The sequence below is a fragment of the Lampris incognitus genome, chromosome 10, assembly GCF_029633865.1.
Source record: "Lampris incognitus isolate fLamInc1 chromosome 10, fLamInc1.hap2, whole genome shotgun sequence".
NCBI lineage: Eukaryota > Metazoa > Chordata > Actinopteri > Lampriformes > Lampridae > Lampris > Lampris incognitus.
Window position 1 is genome coordinate 51,793,066 of NC_079220.1, and position 24,192 is coordinate 51,817,257.

General features: G+C 44.9%; 1 protein-coding gene across 2 annotated transcripts in view; it reads right to left on the reverse strand.

Annotated features, from left to right (window-relative positions):
• The window catches only part of abca3b (ATP-binding cassette, sub-family A (ABC1), member 3b), a 59,134-nt gene that overhangs the window by 11,329 nt on the left and 23,613 nt on the right, over window positions 1-24,192 (reverse strand). For both annotated transcript variants that reach the window (XM_056287516.1, XM_056287515.1), the window contains exons 6-17: window positions 22,881-23,140; window positions 22,608-22,724; window positions 21,281-21,401; window positions 19,057-19,230; window positions 13,650-13,831; window positions 7,434-7,580; window positions 7,062-7,191; window positions 6,781-6,935; window positions 6,448-6,603; window positions 6,028-6,238; window positions 4,495-4,645; window positions 2,797-2,895 (exon numbers count right to left, since the gene is read on the reverse strand). In XM_056287516.1, the coding sequence (XP_056143491.1) occupies window positions 2,797-2,895; window positions 4,495-4,645; window positions 6,028-6,238; window positions 6,448-6,603; window positions 6,781-6,935; window positions 7,062-7,191; window positions 7,434-7,580; window positions 13,650-13,831; window positions 19,057-19,230; window positions 21,281-21,401; window positions 22,608-22,724; window positions 22,881-23,140 (1,903 nt within the window). The remainder of the gene's footprint in view (window positions 1-2,796; window positions 2,896-4,494; window positions 4,646-6,027; window positions 6,239-6,447; window positions 6,604-6,780; window positions 6,936-7,061; window positions 7,192-7,433; window positions 7,581-13,649; window positions 13,832-19,056; window positions 19,231-21,280; window positions 21,402-22,607; window positions 22,725-22,880; window positions 23,141-24,192) is intronic.

A 24,192-nucleotide genomic window follows, 5' to 3' on the forward strand; every position in this document is an offset into this window, starting at 1 on the left:
ATAATGCATTTTATTTATACAAACCTTACCAAGGTACAAAAAGATGCTTTACATATGACAAAATACACAAAAGCAACACACCAAAAGCATAAAACACACAACATTAATCACACATTAAAAGTGATTCTGAAGAGGTGAGTTTTGATTAGTGATTTGAATATGGACAGATTGGTGAAGTCTCTGATGTGTTTGGGGAGAGAGTTCCAGAGTGAGGGGGCAGCTATGGAGACGCCTCTGTCATCCTAGGTCTGGTGCTTGGTCCTGTGTGGTGTAGACAGGAGGTTGAGGTTGGAGGAGCGAATGCTGCAGAAAGCAGTACGGTAGTGGAGCAGGTCAGTGAAGTAGGAGGAAACCTGGTTACAGAGGGATTTGTGAGTAAGGAGAAAGACTTTGAATTAGATCCGTTGTGGGACAGGGAGCCAGTGGAGTTTCTGGAGGACAGAGGTAACATGGTCACGGGAGCAGGAGTGGGTGAGCAGGTGTTGCAGCAGAGTTCTGGATATTCTGGATGTACTGGAGTTTGTGTAAGACTTTGGATGAGCTGTACAGAATGCTGTTGCAGTAGTCAATTCTGGATGTGATGAATGAATGGACCAAGGTTTCAGCAGCAGAGAAGGAGAGTGATGGGCAGAGATGAGCTATGTTTTTTTAGGTGGAAAAAGGCACTACTGGTGATTTGAGGTGCTGTTCAAAGGACAGGTTGCTGTCGAAAATGATTCTGAGGTTGCGGATGTGTAGGGAGGGGGACAGAGTGGAGTTATTGATGGTAAGGCAGTAGTTGTGAGTGGATTTGGTAAGGGATTTGGGACCAATGATGATCATGTCAGATATATCAAAATTTATTTTCAGTAAGTTGGCTTCCATCTATGGTTTGATTTCAGTGAGACAGTTGGTCAGACTGGAGTAAGTTGTAGTGGTGATGGATTTAGTGGCAATGCAGAGCTGGATGTCATCGGCGTAACAGTGGAAGTGGAGACCATGATGACGTATGACATTACCGAGGGGGAGCATGTAAACGATGAACAGGGGAGGACCAAGCACCGAACCCTGGGGGACGCCTTGGGATAGAGGAGTGGTGAATGAGGTGTAGTTGTTGATGCTGATGAACTGTTGTTTATTTGTGAGATATGACTTTAGCCAGGAGAGAGCAGAACTGGTGACATTGAGGGAGGATTCAAGGTGGGAGAGAAGAATGGTGTGGTTGATGGTGTCAAAAGCTGCTGTGAGGTTGAGGAGGATGAGAATACTGAGGTGGCCAGAGCCTGCAGACAGGAGGAGGTTGTTTTAAAGAGGGCTGTTTCTGTGTGAGGGCTGTGCTGTCAGCAGAAACCAGATTGAAATGGTTTGAACAGGTCATTGGAGATGAGGTGAGCATTGAGTTGGGAGGCGACATGTTCCAGTATTTTTGAGAGAAAGGGGAGATAGGCAAGAAATTGCCCATGATATCAGGTTTGAGCCCAGGTTTTTTTGAGGGTGGAGGTGACAGCAGCCAGCTTAAGTGTATGAGGGACTGAACCAGAGCTGAAGGAGGAGCTATTGATTTCTGTGACAAGTGAGGAGATAGCTGGGAGACAGTCCTTAACAAGATTGGATAGGATGCGATCCAGAACACAAGTGGAGCTTTTCATTCCTATCATAAAGTTGGACAGCACCACTGGGGACACAGGGGAGAACTTTGACAGGGGCTGAGTAGTAAAGGGGGGGTGGAGGAGGTGGGGAAGGTGGGGGAGGTGGTCAGGTTGCTGTAGGTAGTGTTAATTTTAGATTGGAAAAATGAAAGGAAAGAGTTGCACTTGTTAACTGTGAAGGAACTGGAGGTATGATCACTGGGTTTCAGAAGTTTGTTTCACATGGAAAAGAAAGCCTTGAGGTTGGCGGAGCCTGAGTGTATATGAGTAGTAGGTGGACTGGGTGTCTTTGTATTGTTGAAAGTAGTCCGTGTAGGCTTGGCGATGCACTGTTAAACCAGTTTTCTTGCAAAGTCTTTCGAGCTGGCGCTTACGGCACTTCAAACGGGGCTTGAACATGTTGTGAAAATCCCTTCTTTCCATTTGTATTTTTCTCTTTTAATACTTAATACTTATCAGGCAGGAGTGCTCATACACCTAAAGCTATCCTCTGAGCCTTACAGTCCTATCATCAACCTATCAGCCCTATTAACAAAAGTGGCCAGCAACACTGCATGTGGCTTTTAGGCAATCTGTATCTACCCAAGTGAGCTCCATGATCTCATGAGGAGTCACCAACTGACTCAGAATAGGAATTAGGCCAGGTTCCTAACTTGTGTCTGATATGATTCATAAATGACAAGAACATTTTAGGGTAATTCAGACACAATGACCATCATTAGGATCATCATGTCTGATTGCTTTTTCCTTTTTACCATTATACATGTTTAAACTTAAAAATTCCATTTGACCTGCCAAAAAACAGACAGCCCATAATTTCAAATGTATTTCTCAAAAAGCTCTCAGGTAGTCAAATATAGCCAAAAAAAAGACTAGTAGAAAGCACAGCCAACTTTGTCAGGCGGTCTGGGGTTTTGCCAAGGATTGACAAATGAGAGAATTTGTCACATAAGTGACCTCCGCCACATCACATTTACCACACTGAAAACATTTACAACCTAACGGACAGTGGCATTTCCCTCTCCTAAAATCTCTCTGTAAACTGCAAACGAACTAAAGGAGAACCAGTACATTCATCTTGCTTAGAACCACATGGGAGCGTTAGCAAAGGGGATCCAATTTTCTCTGATGTGGGGAGACTGGCAGTCATGTCTAGCCATGTTCATACCTCAAGAAGACCTCTTCCATCGTGGTTACTGAGGCTCCATAGCTGGCGATGCCCAGTTCTTCTCGGTTCATCTCAAGCTCAGCAAACAGCAGCTCAAACCTGAGCAAACGAGACCGAAAACAGAAGACAGGTAAACCCACCAAGGTTGATGAAATGAATCTCTCAATGCTGACAATATGCAAATTGAAGTCCACTCAATATAGACATAAAATAGAAAAATCCATAATCATATTTCCATCTCTGAGACTTTGATTCCACTTGGGAGCAGCAACAGTTACGAAAGCCATTGAGGACTAATTCATGGAAAGAACAAGTACTGATTTTCAAGATGTGAGGTAACGGAGTTGTAAAGGGTGGGAAACAGTGATAAAGTATGACAGGTATAGGAAACTGGAAGACGTGGTGGAGTGGTAATTGCAAATCTGTTATTGCCCGTCTACTCTACCCACTCAACACCTATTCCAATCTGTCCTGGGAGAGGAGGGATCCCTCATCTGGTGCACTTCCTGAGGTTTCTCCCATTTCCTGATGCCAAGGTCGTCTGTAGAATTTTTCCTCATCCAAATAAAGAGTAAGAATAGGGTGTGTTTGTCATCTATTCAGTTTACATCTGCTAGATGATATACAGACAGAGAACAAATTAAAGGAAAAACTAACATAACATCAAGTGCCTTAGTAAGGTGTTGGGCCACCACGAGCCACCAGAACAGCTTCAATGCTCCTTATCAGAGAGTTTACAAGTCTCTGAAATCTACTGGAGGGACGGAGCACCATTCTTCCAAAAGATATTCCCTCATTTGGTGTTTTGATGTTGGTGGTGCAAAGCGCCAACACGTTGGCCCAAAATCTCCCATAGGTGGTCAATAGGGTTGAGATCTGGTGACCGCGAAGGCCACAGCATATGATTTACATAATTTTCATCCTCATCAAATCATTCAGTGACCCCTCATACCCCCCTGGATGGGGGCACTGTCATCCTGGAAGAGACCACGCCCATCAGGATAGAAATGTTTCATCATAGGATAGAGGCGATCACTCAGAATAACTTTGTATTGATTTGCGGTGGCCCTTCCCTCTAAGAGGACAAGTGGAACCAAACCATGTCAGGAAAATGCCCCCCCACAGCATAACAGAGCCCCTGGACCCCCCTCACTGTAGGTGTCAAGCATTCAGACATTCCCTTTAATTTGTCCCTCATCTGTTAATGTCATTGTGAAGCCCTTTGGGACTTAACTTTAGTGCCACACAGAAAAAAATTTGACGACTTTTTAAGAGTGAAAAACGGAATAAGTAGATGAATTAAGAAAGAAAAAAATGAATGGAGAAGTAAGATTAAACAACAAGAACAATAAGAGTGGGACAGAGAGGGAGAACAAGAAAGAGGGAGAACAAGAGAAAGACAGACAAAAGAGAGAGAGACGTGACTGACATAGACAGATGGGTATTGATTTCAGTGGTCTTGTCCGCCTCACACATGTTGACCAACTGCAATGTACATAATCAGCCAGCGTTCCTTTTCCAAATAAACAGCTCTGAATTTGTCAAACTGAAAGAGGATCGGGTGTTGGCGCTCATCTGCTGAAACCATCTTCGCATCTCTGTCACAGTGTGCGTGAAAAGTTGCCGACATTTTCGGCAAAACAATCATGATCGCTTCTGTGTGCATGTGAGGAGAAAGGCCAGACTTGAGCGCCTCACCGACTTGTGCTTTCCTTGGGCAGGATGTAAGACAGCTCGGCTCCAGCGCTGCTCTCCAGCGTGGCGTTGGGAACGTACATGTGGACCAGGCGGGTTATTTCGGAAACATTACACAAAGCGTCCTTCACTATCACCATATGGTAGCCAGCACCTGGTGGGGAGTGGAGGGAAGAGCATCGTCTTTTTACACAACAAACAATAACACATCCAACGGAATTCCAGTGAATCCAGCAGAAGCTGATGTTTGGTTAAACTGAAAATGGTCCCCCCCCCCCCCAATTGTTCCTAGCCAATTACCCCACTCTTCCGAGCCATCCCGGTCGCTGCTCCACCCCCTCTGCCGATCCGGGGAGGGCTGCAGACTACCACATGCCTCCTCCGATACATATGGAGTCGCTAGCCGCTTCTTTTCACCTGACAAGTAAGGAGTTTCGCCAGGGGGACGTAGCACGTGGGAGGATCACGCTATCCCCCCCAGCCCCCACCCCCCCGATCAGGTGCCCCAACTGACCAGAGGAGGCGCTAGTGCAGCAACCAGGACACATACCCACATCCGGCTTCCCAGCCGCAGACACGGACAATTGTGTCTGTAGGGACGCCCGACCAAGCCGGAGGTAAGAAAATGTTTTTTCTGAACTGAAGAGATGAAAAAGTACAAGGCAAAAAACATGGTATCAAAGAGACACTGCCATGCTACATAAGCAATGAAGCTCAAAGGTTCATAAGATGTGGGTCAAGATACATGTCCTTCCCGGTCTTCAGCCTTTCCTCCCCACGAGGTAAACCTCTACTTCTTCTCTTGTATTACATGTCTCACCTCATACCTGTCGGAAGATTTACCCCCACAACAGGCCATATGCAATACAGAAAAGAAGTGTACAAAGTCAAATATATAGTGCTGCTGAACTGTCTCAACCAGATTTCACTCTTTACTTGGCAACTCACACTTGAAAAAAAAACCTCAGGAAAAAAAACTCACTCTTGCTCTCTCTACCTTGATTTCCTTCTTTCCTGACACTCTTTTGCCCTCATCCGTCTACAACCTCTTTTTTTCTGCTTCAAAATCCAACCCCCTGGGGCATCCAGGTGGCGTGGTGGTCTATTTCGTTGCCTACCAACACAGGGATCGCCGGTTCGAATCCCCGTGTTACCTCCAGTTGGTCGGGCATCCCTAGAGACACAATTGGCCGTGCCTGCGGGTGTGTGTCCTGGTCGCTGCACTAGCACCTCCTCTGGTCGGTCGGGGCGCCTGTTCAGGGGGGAGGGGGAACTGGGGAGAATAGCGTCATCCTCCCACGCGCTACGTCCCCCTGGCGAAACTCCTCACCGTCAGGTGAAAAGAAGCGGCTGGCGACTCCACATGTATTGGAGGAGACATGTGGTAGGTCTGCAGCCCTCCCCGGATCGGCAGACGGCGAAGCAACGACCGGGACAGCTCGGAAGAGTAGGGTAATTGGCCAGATACAACTGGGGAGAAAAACGGGGGAACCCCCCCCCCCCAAAAAAAATCCAACCCCAACCCAAAAAACTCACCGTATTTGTTCTTGAGGAAGAGAGGCGACCCACAGCACTGCAGTTCTCCTCCTGCCATGATGGCAATGCGGTCGCCCAGCAGGTCGGCCTCGTCCATGAAATGTGTGGTGAGCAGGATGGTGCGGCCACGCTTCTCCCCCTGCAGCAGGTCCCACGTGGCCCGCCGTGCTGATGGGTCCATGCCAGACGTGGGCTCATCCAACATCACCACCTTAAGATCGGAGAGAAAGGGGGAAAGAAATCAAGTGGAAGAAAGGATTGTAGAAAGGCATGAAATATGATGGGAGAAGTGGGACAGGGAAAGAATAGATGAAAAACGACGTAAGTGGAGAAGGGGGGGGGGCATATACAAGTAATATTGAGAGGATTTACACAAAGTCAAGTCTTACGTCTCTTAAAAGGAATTAGTGCAGTCCTCACCTTGGAGTCTCCGATGAGAGCAATGCCGATGGAGAGTTTCCTCCTCATGCCACCGGAGAGGGTCTTGGATCGGGCCTGGCGCTTGTCCTCCAGGTTTAGGATATGAATAATTCGGTCCACCTCAGCGGGAATCTTGTCTCTGGGGTAGCCTTTTAGCTAGACACGGTGAGAGAGGAAGTAGAGAATTTGATCAAAATCATGAAATTATAAAGAACGAGGAAATGGGCAGCTTCCGAACAAAGAGTCACGATTGGCAGGAGAACGAGTGAACAGCTTCAGATCAGAAGAAACTAGGTCAGCATGTGTACATGTATGTTTGTGGTGTGCCTTTACCTGCGCATAGAAGAGTAGGTGCTCTCTGACAGTAAGGTTATCAAACAACACATCATGTTGAGGACAGAGACCCAGGCTGCGACGGATCAGAGCCATGTCCTGGCAGATGTCATAACCATTGATATAGGCCCTGCCACTCGTGGGAGGGAACAGTCCTGGCGAGAAGGAGACAAACATCAAGAGTGGTTGACAGGAAGCGCAGTGTCACTGTTGTGGTGTGTGTCGTCAGTACGAGTGTGTGCGAAGCTTGCGGCTCGCTCAAGTGAGTTTTAGCCAGTCACCTGTTAGCATGGACAGTGTGGTGGTCTTCCCAGCCCCATTGTGGCCCAGCAGCACAGTGATCTGTCCTTCAAACATGTTCACTGTGAGGTCCCGCACAGCCTGTCGGGTCTTATTGCTGACTTTGAACTCCTATGGGAAAGACATGGCCAAACAATTAACACCAAATTTTCAGAGATCAGACAAGCCCAAGGGCAGATTAACCTCGTCGCTTATTGACTCGACTGAAAATGCCATCTAAAAAAAAGAAGAAGAAGAAAAAGCCACGCATCCTTTCCTGTCAACCTGCACCATCTGTGCCCTTTTCAGAAAGTGATTAACGCTAGGGGAAATGTTGGACCTAACGGGTCTCAGCAGAAAGTCGGGCTGTTCACCTTAGCAAGGTGTTTGATCTTGACCCCAGAAACAAGTCCAGCCGGTTCTTCCTCAATGAACTCCCCCTTCAGAGCTTTCTCGGCATCCTCCTCTTCCTCCTTCTCGTTCACCAGGGCCATTCGAGGGCTGCTAAACCAGTAGGAAGGCTGAAAAAGAGGGATGGATAGAGGAAGGGGGAATATGGTGAATTAATGGTATATACCTTCTGCATGCCTGTTCACACACATGCCTGATTTTAGCTGTTGTAACCTGTATTTTCGTTGATAATCTTTGCATGTTTGCCCAATAACTGCTGGGATAGGCTCCAGCATCCCCGCGACTCTGAGCAAGGATAAGCGGTTTGGATAAAGGATGGATGGATGGATCTTTGATTGTAAAAACTGTTATTTTTTTCAGCAAATCTCTTCATTACACCAACACTGATGCTGTGTGCAGCACTTTCGTACTTAACAGGGGAAATACTTATAAATATCACTACATTCAAAGCACCAGCACGGTGTGTGACCATTTCTGCCCAACTTCCTTTATGTCGGAGAGTAAAATGTATTGCAGTTGTCAATCTATGTATGTAAAATTATTATTTTCAGTAAATCTCTTGGCTACCCCGGCACTGATGATTGTGAAGCATTTTTTTATTTAAAAGGTGAAATATTTATTAAGATGAACACTATTTAGTCCATCCACCTCTACAATATTCATAATGACGACAAAAAAAAAAAAACAACAACAACAGAGAAGCTGTGTATACAAATGACTGGCAGGCAGTGGGACCGCTGTGTCACATAGAGCCCCCTGATTGGCTGAGGGCTACCGGGAGCAGTAAAGCCTCAACTAGTCAAGGGAGCTCAGGTGAGATTTTGAGATCCTGAATAGAGATGCAGGGTAAAACACAGGTTCTCATGAAATCAAAATAGATTTTTAAGGCTTTTTTATCACATATGTGATCGTTACCTATATGCCAGTATCGGACCCAACAATGACAAAACGTAGGTAGGTATTCTTAAAGGTATTTTAGAATTTGTCATTTCCTGGAAAACGATAAACAAATGTTAACTCATCCTCCACTTGGGGGCGTATATAATTTTGCATCCAATGAAACGCTTTCTTGAATATTTATGTCCCTCCACCCATGACTATAAATTCTGCCAGTTACCGACCTACAAGGACCTACAAGCTAGCTAGCAGTTACAGGTTGTTGCTTGACAACATTTTTGTAGCTGCTGACTGTTTACCTCAACAAACTTATCCTGTTTGGTCTCACTACTGCTTTTGATACGGTCTGTCCATCTTCTGCTGAACTGGTTAGAAACACTACTTGTGTCCCAGGGGCTCCATAATCATGGTTCGAGTCCTACCTCACAGCTAGACAACAGTTTGGGGTGACAGCTTTATGGTCAGAAACAGGCATATCCACCAGCTTAAGACATTCAAGAGAGAAACCAGAGGAGAGTACAAGGTCTAAGATGTGGCCTTTGCAATGTGTGGCCCCTTTAACAGATTGAATGAGGTTAAAAGAGTCTACAAGATCCACAAAATGGGAAGTCAGGGAATGGGAAGGACAACACATGAATATTAAAATCGCCAAGAATAAGCATCCTGTCATATTTTGGCATGACAATAGATAGAAGGTCAGACAACTCAGATAAGACTAACTGAATTAGGGGGCCTATAAATTAAGATGCAGCGTAAAGGGGCAGGCCAGTGATTAAAAAACATAAAATCTCAAATGAGATAAAATTACCAAAAGTAACAGGATGGCACTTTAGACCAAACTTATAAAAAACAGCTAGGCCAGGGCCCGGGAATATGAAAATATGCAATATCAGGGGGGCTAGCCCCAATCAGGGGGACAGTGTCAACTAAGGACAGCCATGTCTCAGTAAACATAAAAAAGCCCACATTATTAGAAACAATAAACTCATTAATGATAAAGGACTTATTACCTAGATGTCTCCCATTCAAGAGGCCAAAATTGTTTGGTGTCAAAGCAGAATTAAAACCAACGGGAGTACAACAAATAGCACGCAACTTGCAGATATCTACTCCAGATATTCGGTTGTTATTGTTTCTACTATTAGACACGTGGTGTGGATGAGAGGCAGGGCGACTAATAATAGTCTGTATGGTGAAAACTCCTGGCGAGAGGTTCAGTGACAGATGAGGCCAGCGGAGGGAGTCAGTGGGCAGAACAGTATTGTCGAGTTCCACCACAGGTGGAAGTTGAGGCTCGGGGAGGGACGCGTGGGATGTAAACAGTCAGTCACATGAAGAGGACTGTACGGTATGCTGCAGGTTGGCCGCTAGCATCCGGCTACCCAGCCTGTTTGGGGGGACTCCGTCAGATCTGAAGGAGGAGAGACGATCCCAAAACAGATTAAAATGATCAATAAAGTCTATCTTGTGAGCTCTGCAGGCGGGGGTGAGCCATGTGTGCAGGCTGAGGATTCTGCTGAAATGCCCCGCTTCACGGGCCAGTGTCAGGACTAGGACCTGAGATTAAAGCAGACTTTCCGCACATACTTAAAAAGCTGAAAAGGTCAATAAAATCCATTTTGGTTCATTCAGACTGCTGACGAGCTGCATCATTTGTCCCTCACGTGAACGATCACTCTATTGGTGCAGGACGGGGACTGAGCGGATCAACCCCGGGAGTTTGTTCAGGATTCAGGGACTGTGGCTCCAGGGAAACTGAGTGGCTGCGTTGAGAAAATGGAGGTTCCCGATTACGGAATCCCCAACTATTAATGTGGCTGAGGGAAAAAGGGGATGAGGAGATGTCGGCTGTGGGTTCTCATGGTAGGAGAGCACACGATCCTCACTGTGTGTTGAAATCGCTGACTGGGGATGTGGTCTCCGAGCAAACGAGTGTTGTGACGAGGCAGAGTTTTGACACACATATCAGAAACATCAGCACAATGCCCTTTTTTCCATCTGAAGAACGTCTACAGACTACACCCTCTCTTTCCCAATGTTACAGAGACTCTCATTCCTGCCTTTATTACATTCCAGCTAGATTACTGTATTTCCCTTCTCCTTGGTGCACCCACCCAGGGGGTAAAAAGACTACAGTATGTCCAGAATTCCCCTGCAAGAGTTCTGTGCATACACGGTCCTGGGAGCACATCATCCCCTACCCTTCAGCAACTGCACTGGCTGCCAGTTAAATACAGCATTTGTTTTAAAGTACTTCGCCCTCGTTTATAAATCTCTCCATGGCCTGGCGCATCCCTACCTATCCAATCTTCGTCATCCCTACACACCTACTCGCTCACAACGTTCCTTTGATGCTCATCTACTCTCCACCCCCCCCCCCCTCCAGGCTCCACACTATGGGTGAGAGGTTCCTTCCGTGTGGCTGGCCCAAACCTCTGGAATGCTCTCCCTCAGAGTCTACGCCAGTGCACATCTGTTGCTTCTTTTAAGTCGCAACTAAAACGCACCTGTTCAGATCAGCCTTTCCCGGCGCTTCGTAAAAACGTTTGTTCTGGCTAGCATTGCCGCTCCCTCTCTCCATTCACTGTCTAGCTCGCTCGACCAAAGCTGCTTTCTGGTGCCGTCTGCTCCTGAGTCATCCGTGCGCATACATGACTCACATCTACGGTTGATCGGCAGCGACTGTGTCAAAACATGTATTCGGGTATGAGTCCTGAACGTAAACGAGAAGTCAGCTGTTTTTCACAAGTCAGCGAATCACTCGCCGCTGATCTCAGCACAGGGACGACTGGAGGAACCAAAAATAATAACCTCCATCTTTATTTTCCCAGGGTTAGGGTTAGACCAAAACAGTCTAATGGCAAACCTTTTCTTTTTTGGAATGTGCAAGTGTATATTAGACTTGGGTCACATTTGTGGACGGGTGGAGGGGGCAGCACATCCACAGACTGACAGGCAAAACGTTTTTATCAGGTAGATTTTTTTTATCTTGAGTGCTGCATATTATAAACTTTTTATCCCCCTAATTCCCCATTCAATCCACTTTGAAAAAGTCTTACAATAGCAGGAAAATCACTTTTTTTCTGTCCATGTGTACGTGTATCTGTCCTCTGCTACTGGGCCTGTCAGCTGAATGACTGTATGACCAAAGACCTCTTGTGGTTGTGGTGATTCAAACCCTTTGAAAAAACTGTTTTATACTGCAACTGAGTGTTAACTCCTCAGCTGGTTTTTCGCCTAAGTCTGAGCACCGGAGAAAGGGGGATACGCTGGGCGGGGATCTGCACTCTACTGGATGTACTCTTCTGGTTTATTATGTATTGACCATCTTATCTGGATTTTGCTAAGTGTCCTTGAGTGACTTGACTAATATTATTATTATTTTATGAAAACGCCAAATATCTAGGCCTGATGATGAATATTTGAAAGACCAAGGTCACGAGGTTCAACACCAAATCTCAACAATAATAACCCTTGATGAGCAACCCCTAGAGGATGTGACCGAGTTGGTCTACCTTAGAAGCAACATCAGCACCAATGGAAGAGCCGACAAGCATGTGGAGCTGCACATTAGCAGAGCAAGCTATGCCTTCTGAACACGCCGTCCAGTATGGCTGTCTTTCCAGTTCTCCCAAAAATACAAGTCTTCAACTCAAATGTTAAATCTGTTCTACTCTATGGCTGTGAAACCTGGAAAACTACAAAAACAATCATCAACAAACTGCAAGTCTTCAACAACTGCCTCCGTTATATAATGAGGATATGGTGGCCGTTATATAATGAGTGAGGTGGAGCCATGGTGGATGCCCTATGCTCCCATGGGGGCCAAGAGGATTAAGCATGTGAATTACTCACAGCTACATATAAGAGGGATATGAGATATAAGACGGTTATGAAATTTTCACATATCACTCTGAAGGAAAATTGTCTACCCTGGTTTTAATTAAGCTGAACCATGAGTGTGCTAGTGTTTAGAGAGGGAAACAAGAGACGGAAAGCAAAAAATGTGAACTTCCTCATGTCCTGAAGCAAAATTCATATAAAATGAAACATCTCATGGCAGCTTGCATCCGAGACAGATTAAAGGGCAGTTCATGATATACGTATCGTAACGTGCATGGATACATAGACTCGCTAGCCCCTGGCTAACGAGTCCGTCCCTTTAGTCGACTGGTTAACGTAGTCGCCTGTGGTGTGGGAGACCTGGGTTCGCATCCCAGCTGTGGCGGTCCCCGGCTTCCCCCCGAATTCGCTACATTTGCCGCAGCCGGGATGCGAACCCGGGTCTCCCGCACCACAGGCGACTACGTTAACCAGCTGACTGAAGGGTCTGACCCGTTAGCCAGGGGCTAGCGAGTCTAGTTATCTGTGCACGTTACAGTATATTGTGCATGACGTATGCTCTCTTACATTCTCTGTGAATCACACAAGAAAATTACAGGAAGCAACAAAGGAGGCCCGTGATTACGTTGACATCCTTAATAAAAAGCCATATATCATATGTCACTGAGTCCACATATGGATGAATGCTCGGCGCCTTCTACTGAGTCAGAGGAGGTCACTCTCACAACAGAGCGAGGAGGCTGACGTAAGCATCGTCCCAGCGGTCCTTTGCTCCAGTGGGGACAGAGGCCAAACCTCCCTTCCAAATAATGTCTCCGGATCTGCACCTCGCTAATAACTTTCATATGAAAGTTCACTCCCACCCCAGCACACAATGGATTTACAGCGAAGTGACTCCTTACCAAATCCACACCTCTGCTGGAGTTCTGTGGCAGTCCTGAGCGTGCCAGGAACTAGACCGAGTGCGTGTTTATTTACGCGTGTGTGTATGCGTATGTGCACACCACAAGTGGGTGGGTAATGTGTATGAGAAAGCACTTCCTTTCATGAGCATGCTCCTTCTTTTTCAGGATAAGCCTAATTTGTCTTGGCAAGAAGAGGGTCTGGGCTTTCCGTCGCCCCAGCCAGCTGACCCCAAAGACTTCCTCTGACAGACATGGTACAACCTCATTGTTTGGGTTTTCAGCACAACAATGTTTCTCTACAATCAAGCCGCCAGAGCGACTTTTACTGCCCCGAAACAAAGACAGTTTCCTGATGATCTACAAACTGATATCACTCGGCCGTCCCCAACTGCTAATATTTGGGCCCTTACAGATGGCCAAAAGGCTAATCGAAAGCCCATGTTCAAATTCGATTGTGTGTGTGTGTGTGTGTGTGTGTGCGTGTGCGTGTGTCTTGGCACATGCAGTTTCCAGTTGCTCGGGCTGGAGGCGTACCAGGACGAAGAAGTAATAAGGCAGCGGTACTCCATACTCCCCAGGGAAGACGGCCTCCACATACCAGGCCACCAGGCCGTAAAGCACGGCGTCCAGCAGCAGCAGCACCAGTACCTGGGCCAGGGAAAAGTCATCGTCCACCGTCACCGAGTCAAACAAGTTAGACCACTGGATTCCCGTACCTGCAGGAGAGAGGAGCAGGACGGACGGACGAAATGGAAAAAAAAACAGAGATTTAAGAGACATGGGGAAAAGATGGCCGAATCGGGTTTGTATGGTACACTTCACAACTTTTTGCCCTTTGTAAGGTTTGTCTTGAAAAGTTCTGTATAAATAAAGTTTATCGTTAATAACGTTATTATATAAGTTTGTAGGGATGCACCGATTTATCGACCGTACATCGGTATCGGCCGATATTCAACTTGTTGACTGCCATCAGCCTAACGGTTAAATAAGATGACGCTCAGTTGTGTCACATCAATTCTTCGCTGGCTTAATGTTGTGTTGGTTTTCAGTCTGACTCGGATAACAGTAACCTACCCAGTTGCAAGTCGGGTTCAATGGCGGCTGGCAAGTGTGGTGCGTGTCGGTGGCATTTTTAAGCTCCAGATTCTTTTTAAACTTTTTAGATTCTGGTCCTAGTACTTTCATATTGAATCAATCACAAAACAGTTGCGTTCAGCCAACCCGTCACAGTAACATAGCCAATAAACATTTTGGCCATGGAAAGAAAGCCCTCCTCGAGACTTTCCTATATCCTTGTTTATACCTGACCAAGCGAAAAATCAATGCAGGTGGCAAATAGCAAATCAACCAAACCAGCCATCGGGCTTGCTATTATCTGGGGATAAACACTTCAACGCCCTGGGCTGGTGACAACATGTCAGGGTCCTCTCATCGCCAAGGAGGCTAGCTGATTGAACACACTTCCATGCAGGTATGAGTTGTGACAATCATCTTAACCCACCCCCCTGCTTGCCTTTGTGATGGAAATGTTGAATACCTGGGAGGAGCACTGGGAAATGCTGAGGGAGGTGGATCAGAACCAGGCCTAGTGGGAGCAAATGCATCGCACGGGGAGTACGTCGTGGGACAGGCCGAAAAACAGGGACCGCGGTCACCGTCGGATGACTCAGACGCATGCCTGGATATTCTGAGCGTGGCCTCTCTTTACTCCTAGAGGGGACTGCACCTGATTCATTTGAATATCAGAAGCCCTCTACCTCTGTCCCGGGGCAGCATGGCTCAGGAGGTAGGAGTGGGTCATGTAATAATCAGAAGGTTGCTGGTTTGATTCCCAGTGCCTCCAGAGAACATGTTGAAGTGTCCTTGAGCAAGACACTGTCTTGCACGGCAGCCTCCGCCATCAGTGTGTGAACGGTTGAATGAGAGACATACACTGTAAAGCACTTTGAGTGGTCGGTAGACTAGAAAAGCGCTGTATAAAGGAGTCAATTTACCATTAACCTGAGATCAATGAGATACGACTCATCGGCAAACGCAACCGGGTAGGGTTTCTTATGTATTAGTGAGTCTTGGCTAGATAACAAAATTAAGGACACCGAAATCGAAAATTTTGTTTTAGTCATGTTTTAGTCGGGAAAGATCATAATCACAAAGGCGGAGGAGTGTGTGCTTATATAAGAGCAGATATTGGGTTTAATCAGAGAGAAGACCTAATCGATGACCAAACTGAAGCGGTGTGGTTAGATATTCTTTTGCCGACATCAAGTCTATTTTAGCTGCAACTTGTTGCAGGCCTCCTGATCAGAGAAATTTTTATGAGCTTTTGAAATAGGTTTGCACGAAGTGTGAGGACTTCGTTAAATCTGAAATGATCATGACTGGTGATTTTAACACAGATATTTTGGAGACATATCTTTTCGGGTACAAGGCTCTAATTAATTTTTGTCGTCTGGTCTTCAACAACTGATTAAGGAACTGCCATGCATTTGTTCCTCCGCTCAAACCATTCACACTATTGCTTTGCGGTTCTTTATCTATTTATTTTTCTTCCGCCCATTTTTTGACACTTTGTAGCTCCTTCATACTTTTAGCTACTGAAACCACTCAACTATCAAAATGTTCAACTCATTGAGGACATTATTGCTCCCCTTTCAGATTTTTCATACCTTTTGAACTTTTTGAAACATTCAACCTTTTTCAGCCATTTTTTGAATGGGAGTCAGTAGGGGACTTTTGCAACCTTTCCACCTCTTTTACTCCTTCATACTTTTAGCCACTGAAACCATTCAGGGATCAAAATGTTCATCTCTTTAAGCCCATTAAGATTCACATTTTGGTTTTTTTGAAATCTTTTATACTTTTAGGCATATTAAGCTTTTTCTACTTTTTCAAAACAATGGAAGTCTATGGGGAAAGGTTGAAACCCTCATCACCTTTGAACTGTATCTCCTCCTTCATTTTTTGAGCTAGAAACCCCATTTAAAACTTAAACAGTTCAGGACATTCAGCTCTTTCAGAATCCTATTCTGATTTTAAAAATGTTTTATAGTTTTTGAACAATTCAGCTCTAAAATTTAGCAATTCTGCCATACACTTTGCCTGTTAGAATGTTCAGTCCTATTATTTAGCACATTATGGCAAATTTTTCAGTTTTTTATACCTTTAAAACTTTTAAAATTTTCAGCCATTTCACATTTCAGTTTCCAGATATTTCAGGTAGGCTAGTGACTTTCTGACTTTTCCTATTTATCTATTTTCAGCAATGCTTTTGCGATTTCTTTCAGCAGCTCAGCATTCACATGCTTTTTCTGTGGAAAAGCATTTTTCTAGTTGACCTTGTTTTAGTTTCCAACAATGCTAGGATCGCAAATAGTGGTAGTTTTTTTTTTTTTTTACATTATGGGGTTGAGTGACCAGTTCAAGAACATTTTAGAAAAATGTGCTTAACTTGCATAACTCTATAACAATTTGGTCTCTGGAAATGATTAAAAAAAAGAAGAAGCACTCATCCATTGCCTGAGTAAAATGAATTGGTCCCTTGTATTGCATTGTGCTGACAACCCAGCAGCAGTCAGATGGGTCAGCTCTTATCTGAAAGATAGGAAGCAGTTGGTAGATATTGGTGGGACAATGTCTCATCCTAGGTATATAAATTACAGGGTCCCGCAAGGGAGTGTACTTGGACCACTCTTTTTCCTCTTATTTATAAATGACCTGAAGTCTGTCTCTTCACGTGAACTCTTAGTATGCAGTGCAGATGACTGCAGTACTGGTTTCCCATAAAGCTAGTCAAGTCGGTCAATTACCTTGGCTGTGTGCTGGAGAGCCATATGTCAGGCATGGGCCAGGCTGAAAAGGTGCCCATCAAGGTCAATCAAAGAACATGCTTCTCATCCAAAATTTCTAGACAGAAAAGCAACGGTGACACTGGCAGGAGCTCTTGTCCAGCCTTATTTTGACTATGCTTGCTGTTCAGGGTACAACGGCCTAACTTCATATCTTAAAAACAGACTTCAGTCTTCTCAAAACTAGTTAGGGTTATTCTGAATCTCCCTTTGAGAACTCACCTTGGCCCTTCTCATTTTGAGAGCCTTGGGTGGTTGAAATTACAGGATAGTCTCGCAGATCAAGTTGTGAATGGTACATAAGATTGGGCATGGGTCTGTTCCTCGATACCGAAAGCCTTATTTTATCTAGGTGAGGGATATTCACAGCCATTCCACGAGGGGCAGTTCTACTGATTTTGTCCCTCCCAGGTTTAAGAGTAACCCCGGGGAAGGAAACTTTTCTGTAAACTGCAGTAAATCTGTGGAATAGATTGCCAGGAATTCTTAAATCATAAGCAGCTTGAGAGGTTTCAAGCTGATGCTTAAGAACTGGCTCAGGGGTTATTTACAGTAGGATTTTATGTCTGATAATACGGTGTTTTCCTGGTTTTGTATTGATGCAGCTTATTTATTCTAATTATTTTGTACAGACCTGGACTTGTACATAATCTGTAGAGGGGCCTGTGCTGCAATGCTGATATATTGCTGTAATTATTTTTCAAGTACAGTTTGAATTAGTTTAATTAAATGAGTGTCGAAAAGGGCCCGAACCTTGGCGACCCCTAACAGGAGCAGCCAAAAATAGTAGTAGTAGTAGATTGTCCAACGAAGTACTGAGGTAGTGATTGACGTTGTTAAAACAGTGACTAACAGAAGTCCAAACCAACAGGCACTCAGCTGAGCTGTTGGAGGGAATGTGGAGAAATCACAGTTGATCATGCTCATGTTTTTTTGGTCGTGTCCCTCCATTCAGACTTTTTGGAAGGAAGTATCAGTTATCATCTCAAAATCCCTGGGTTTTAGCATTAGTACTACATTCTCATCCTTGTTTTTTGGACATATCCCTGACGGACTAAATAAAACTGATGTCTATCTTTTGAAGATCTTGCTGGCGGCAAGTAAAAAGGCCATTACAAAACACTGGCTTCAGAAAAATAGCCCTACTATTGGACTTTTCATCAATATTGTCAAACAATTACATCTTTCAGAACAGATGACTTTACTCTATTTGGCTCCAAAAAGAACTGGGAGAAAAATGGTGGGGAAAATGGTGTATTTATTTGGCCAATGAGAAGGATAGCTCAGTTACTGTAAGTATACTGTATATGAGACATTCTACTTTAGCGGTTTCTTGATCCTCCCATTGCTTCCCCTTTTTTTCCGTGCTTTTCCCCCCGTTAGTTGTTTTGTTTTTGTTTTTTTCTTGTTCCTGTAATGAAGAAAATACCCAGAAAAAAGTAAAAAAAAACAAAAAACCCAGTGACTAACTTGCTGAGGGACAGTGTAGGCACAGATGATGATTGTATTGCATTGTATTGTATTATTGTTTTGATTCATGTTTTTGTGTCATTCTTTCCACGTCCAATCTGCCATCTTGACCCCTCCCCTGCACACTCCCCATCCCCAAAGGGACCACAGTGGAAATAAGCCTTGGGGCTTTATTGTGTTATCCTGACTTTTCCTTTTACGTAAACACTCATTGCCCTGACAGAGGTGGTGTTTGTTTTTAAAACGAAATTGTCAAATAAAATCCATCAACCAATAGGTGGTACTATAATACCACCCATAATAGCCACTGGCTGGACACCACTCTGGCATGACGTAAGAGGGCAACGGGTGCCATGTGCCTTGTTTTCGGATAAAAGTGAAAGAAAAGGTTAGCAGTGTGGGAGTATTTCACCGTCTCGGAGAAAGATCCGCAACATGCACTTTGTAGGACATTTCAAGAGGAGGTACTACAAGCAAGAAATTTAACACATCGGTATCGGCTATTGGCCAAATGTTATTTTAGACATCGGTATAAGCCCATAACTTCACAATCGGTGCATCGCTATACGTTTATCATAAAATCCACTTTGACAATAACATTAAGACCGCCGTGGACGTACTCTCACCTTTGCCTTCAAACATCCCTATGAGCTGGGCTCCCATGGCCATGGCCACATTTGAGATGAGGCAGACGGACACCTTCTGGGCGTGGCTCATTAAGTCGTACCGTGGCCACAAGAATAAGTATGGCAAGTAACTCAGGAAGTAGATGAAGCCGCCCGCTGCTGCCGCCACATTAGCTGGAGAGGGATAAACAATAATGAAGTAAGGGGAAGGGGGGAAAATGTACGATTCTGACCATCTCAGCGATGCCAATGCCATATTTACAGCCAGGCCCATGAAGGCTTGACAATAACTGATGAATAATTTAACATAATAATATGATAATTTCACATAATAAGGTATTTTGTATGTGGCAAGAAATTATAGCTTCAGTCACTTTGTTTCTGGGTCACAGAGAAGCAGCTACTGCTTCATCATTGCGTACACAAACACACAACATGTTTAATTTCCATTCACAAATACTATAAAAGCACACTAAAAGAAGAACAGGACAACAGCTGCAGTAAAATCCAACTCCCAAACAGAAGCCCAGCTGAACAATCAGACTGGTTTTTTTTCCACCCATTTCTGAGAAAATTGACATGGAGTCTGAAAAGCACTGAAGCTGACAATATGCCATCTGGTGGCTGAATGGACAACATAATAATCAAGTATTATCTATTCATAAAATGGGCAGGGGTGGGGAGAGAGAGAGGGAAGAGACTTGGGGAGTGATAAGTGGGGATAAAGGTTGAGCTCCAGTGCTCAGCACACGTTTTAACACAGCTGCTAATGCACAAAGACAGCAAGGTTGAGGGGAAAAAAGCGAAGAGTGCCTGCACACATGTACTTGGTCTAATCCTGGTCTGGCCCAGTCTGCAAAGGTCCCTCATTTCTATCGTTTTACTCTTCCCCATAAACATTCTGGGTTTTTTTTTTTTTTAAAGGCAACATCTTGGGTATCAAGAGATCTTTAGGCTAGCTGGTGCACAATATTCTTGTCTGTCGGTCTCCAGCAGTTCACAGGAGTGTTTACGTTCGATGTCGGAGAGATAAAACCACATGAGGAGGTGGTATCTGCAGGGGGGTTGCACAATTCATGACCAAATCTAATGTTGACAGATGCTTCCCCCTAACATATTACAATGGGAAACGAACCTGTCACGGACTCGTGAAGCCAGGTTGGGGAGAGGCAGGTGGAGTTAAAAAGCGAGAGAGAGGAAAAGAAGGGAGCCAAAGCAAAAGGACGCCATGTACGACTCCGTGATGTCACATCAAATTATTTCTCCATTTAGTCAGAAGCCGCGGACAAAAGCTTTTTCAGGCAAAAACCATTACGTGCTGATGGAGCCTGAACCATGCCGAAGGGTGCAATATGAATATGAATACCCACTTTCGCACCGCATGGGGTCTCGGTGACGCTATTGTGGGCTCCCATAAGGAGAGCGAGTTATGCACGAGTTCAACGTCCTCATGATGCTAGCAGGAAGCTCGAGCTCTGTCCTCCTCATTTCCTCACGCTCCCTAAAAAAGCAAGAGCTCGGTATGACGGACGGCGAAGAACCCACAGCAGGTAAATAAGCGCTTGTGTCTTAAGACTGGCACGTAACTGCAGTCTGGCAGTCGGAGGGGTGCTGGTTTCTATCAAAATCTTTGGAGGTTGGTGGAAAAAAAAAGAAGGGCAACAGGATTAAGTAGTACACTAATCATTATGCTATTTTAGAAGGGGAAGGTGATTTGGTTTCAGCGTGAGAGGAAGACTGAACTGTACGAGATGATGAAGTTAACACAACAAGGAACCAAAATCTATCCTAGCAAAAAAAAAAAAAAAAAAAAAAAAACAATCAAGAAAACTGAACGACATCGCCAAACTCCCTCATTAGCAGTTTTAGCATTTCCTGCCTTGAGGAACACCGCTTGCATCATATATATCCTGGTGGTCTATACGAGTACAACATTCATCTCCTCATTCACTGTGAGTTTGTGATGAAGCTGTGCAGCTCTTTGCTTTTAAAGCAGACTTTTCTGACCTATGAGCTTGTTTTACTGACATTACCAATATACTCTGACCTACATTAAACAGAACACACATGGCGGGACTCCGCCGGCACTAAGCGGGTAAAGTCTAAAGAGGCGTTTAAACAGCCAAATAAAAAGCGGAGGCAAAGCATGGACAGTCAAAACATAGTATAATGATTTAAAACAAACAAAAAATAGTATAAGGAACAAACACACACACACACACACCTCGAGAGAAGAAGGCACTGATCATGAAGCTGAAGTTGATGGTGGCCACAACGAAGACCAACAGGAAGACGAAGACCAGGGTGGGGTCACTGTATGTCAGCACTGCACCCTTGGGGCTCACCTAAAATGAACAGAGAAGTCATTTACCTCAGCATGAATAACACTATCTAACACTGTATTGCAAGTTACAGCTAATACCGTGGTGACTTTAACTCATCTAGAGATCTAATGACGTTCACTTTCTGTGTGCAACGACTGCTTATTATAAATGCCAGAGGCAGAACCGAGTGTTAGTAACATTTCCAGGTTCTGCCTCCATTAGGTAGTTTTTCTATGTCCGACAACTTCTAAGATGAGCCCCACTGCTACTCTGAGCAGTTTAAAGCCGCTGTGAGGCATTCTGGATTTTTCTTGACTTTGCGTGACCCTTTGGATATCAGCGATAGCGTTTCACGGAAGCAAAACCTCCTTTTAGATAAGCGCTGCCTCTTTTCACAAAGATCCTACACTGACCCTCTGGCTGCTCGTGCGTTTGCTCTGAAGAGAAGAGCGGGAGATGGAGTGGCGATAAGGGAGCGGGAGATGGAGTGGCGATAAGGGGACGCATCTCTAACTGTGGATATGCGTCCCACCTGTGCGTCATAAGTCAATCCGTCAGATTTCATGGGGTTTCAAACCAGCAGCCGAGCATTCGGAGTCATTATATAGCAATGAGTGATCTTCTTGCTGATGATGGTCTCTCTTACGTCAGTCATGTTGAGGTATCAAAACTGAATTACGACTTATAAATCATCAGTGGAAAACTTCTTGTGGCCCCTTCAAACTTCCTTAAAGCAACACGTTAAAGAAACTGCACTGATCATAGCTTTAGATGCGCCTCTGGTTGTTTCAAGCGAGTCGTCCTTCGCAAAGTGTAAATTGCAAAAGTCACTTTTTAGGGGTTTTAGAAAAGAATAAAAGCAATACAATGCTCCCCAGTCGCTCGTGATAACAAATCCATATTACAATTTCTCCCAAGAACACCTCTCCACGGTTGCCCTCTTCTCTTGACATGTCTTTTTATTAATCGATCATTCACTGCATCAAAGCCGCTCTCCACTGCTCTCGGTGAAGTGTCGGAGCTCAATGTCGGCGTAATTAGAGACAACTGACGGGCAATGGATGGTGGATCGCTGTGTCGGTAAACATTTTGCAAACAGCCAATCGTCTAGAATATGGGTTGGTTCTGAACGGCGAAGATGTAGACATCATATATCAAGGCCGGGTAAGGGAACCGGGGGCAGGACTACCCTTGTCTGAATAAAAGTGATTTCCAATATAGACTCACCTGGATGCAGAAGAGCAAAGTGACAAAGACGACTGAGATGGAGAGGAAGAGGAAGAACATGAGGAACCAGGCGCTCCAGTGGAGCCAGTTACTGAGACCCATCATCCTCATGTACTCCTGGGACACCCATGTAAAACAGAAGCGGAGAGACAGAGACAGACAGGTTGGTTAACAATTTCAGTACACTTTCAAAATGGCCATCCGAGGAAAGAAAGAACATACACATATGCACACAAACAAACACACGTGCACAAAAACAGCTGCAAAACACACCTTGAGCTTCCTTTCCTTCTCCTGCACCACGGCTCGGACTATATTGAGGGAAGTGTAGGTGAAACTGAGCACCAGTAGCAGGGGCAGCTGGTTCTGAATGGCTAAGATGAAGACATCATATATAAAGGCTGGGTAAGGAAACCGAGACAGGACTACCCTTGTCTGGGCCAGCAGAGAGGCAGCAGCGGTTCTGTTATAGGAGCGCATGATGGCTCGGTCCACCGCATGCTGTACTGCCAGGAAGCCCTCCCTGAAATAACCTTGGGAGAGGAAGAGAAAGATGGGTCAGCCAGGTAACAAAGCAGGATATGTAACAACAAATCTCCACTGAACTGGACCCTAGCCATGAGTTATGTCATTTTCATAAATACTTTTTCACAAGGCTCTTGCAACTTCCCTCTAAAAGCTAAGATTAGCATAATCCTTTATTGAAAGCCTATCACTGTCTTTAATTTCACGATATGAATAGATGAGAGGCCTTGCATGGCTAAATCAGAATTGGAGTAGTACGAGATTATGCATGTGTGGGTTGCGCATCCATATTCATTGGGGTCTATGAGCTCGCCAGTTCCATTGCACAGAGTTGGAGTGACGTCATCTTCTTGAGCTTGCCAGTTTCTTCCGAACTCACTTTTACTCAGCATAGTAGCTTCATTATAGCAAAGGGTCTGGGTCAGAAGCAGTTCAACAGAACAGTCTCTTTTTCACAAGACCCTCATTCAGTGAGCCATTCAGATGAGGCATAGTGACTTAAAATAGGATGATCTATCCCCTCATGAAGACTGCATGATGCCTTCATCCACTAACCGATCCCCAATTAAAGCCTCCAACTAAACGGACGATAAATCAGGAGTGTAAGCAGCATGAAGCTTTTTGCAGTATTAATTCTCACTTTTATATATGTTGACTGGTTTGCTAAAGATTTTCAGAATAATTGACATTTTCTTCCAGATGACAGCTAAATTCTCTTAAAAGGACAATCTCCCCCTTTTTTTGTTACAACCTTGGTGTTGTTTTTGTAGATTTTTCCATCGTGCATTTCGGCTTGGATATAATTTTACTAAAAATAGAGAGCTGAGATACAGGACCACTAACGGACTCAGCTTTACAAAGGCATCTTATGGGGCAACTGCATCAGCTGTGTCTCAACAAGCCAAACTTAACCTGTAAACCACATATCTGGAAGTGAAAACGACCCAAAACATCCATTACAAAGATCCATCGCATCGCTGAGCAACTTCTTGATTCAACTGGCAGGAACGACCAGCATACCTAAAGTTCGCTGCCGGAGCTACCATACGGGCAATCTGGG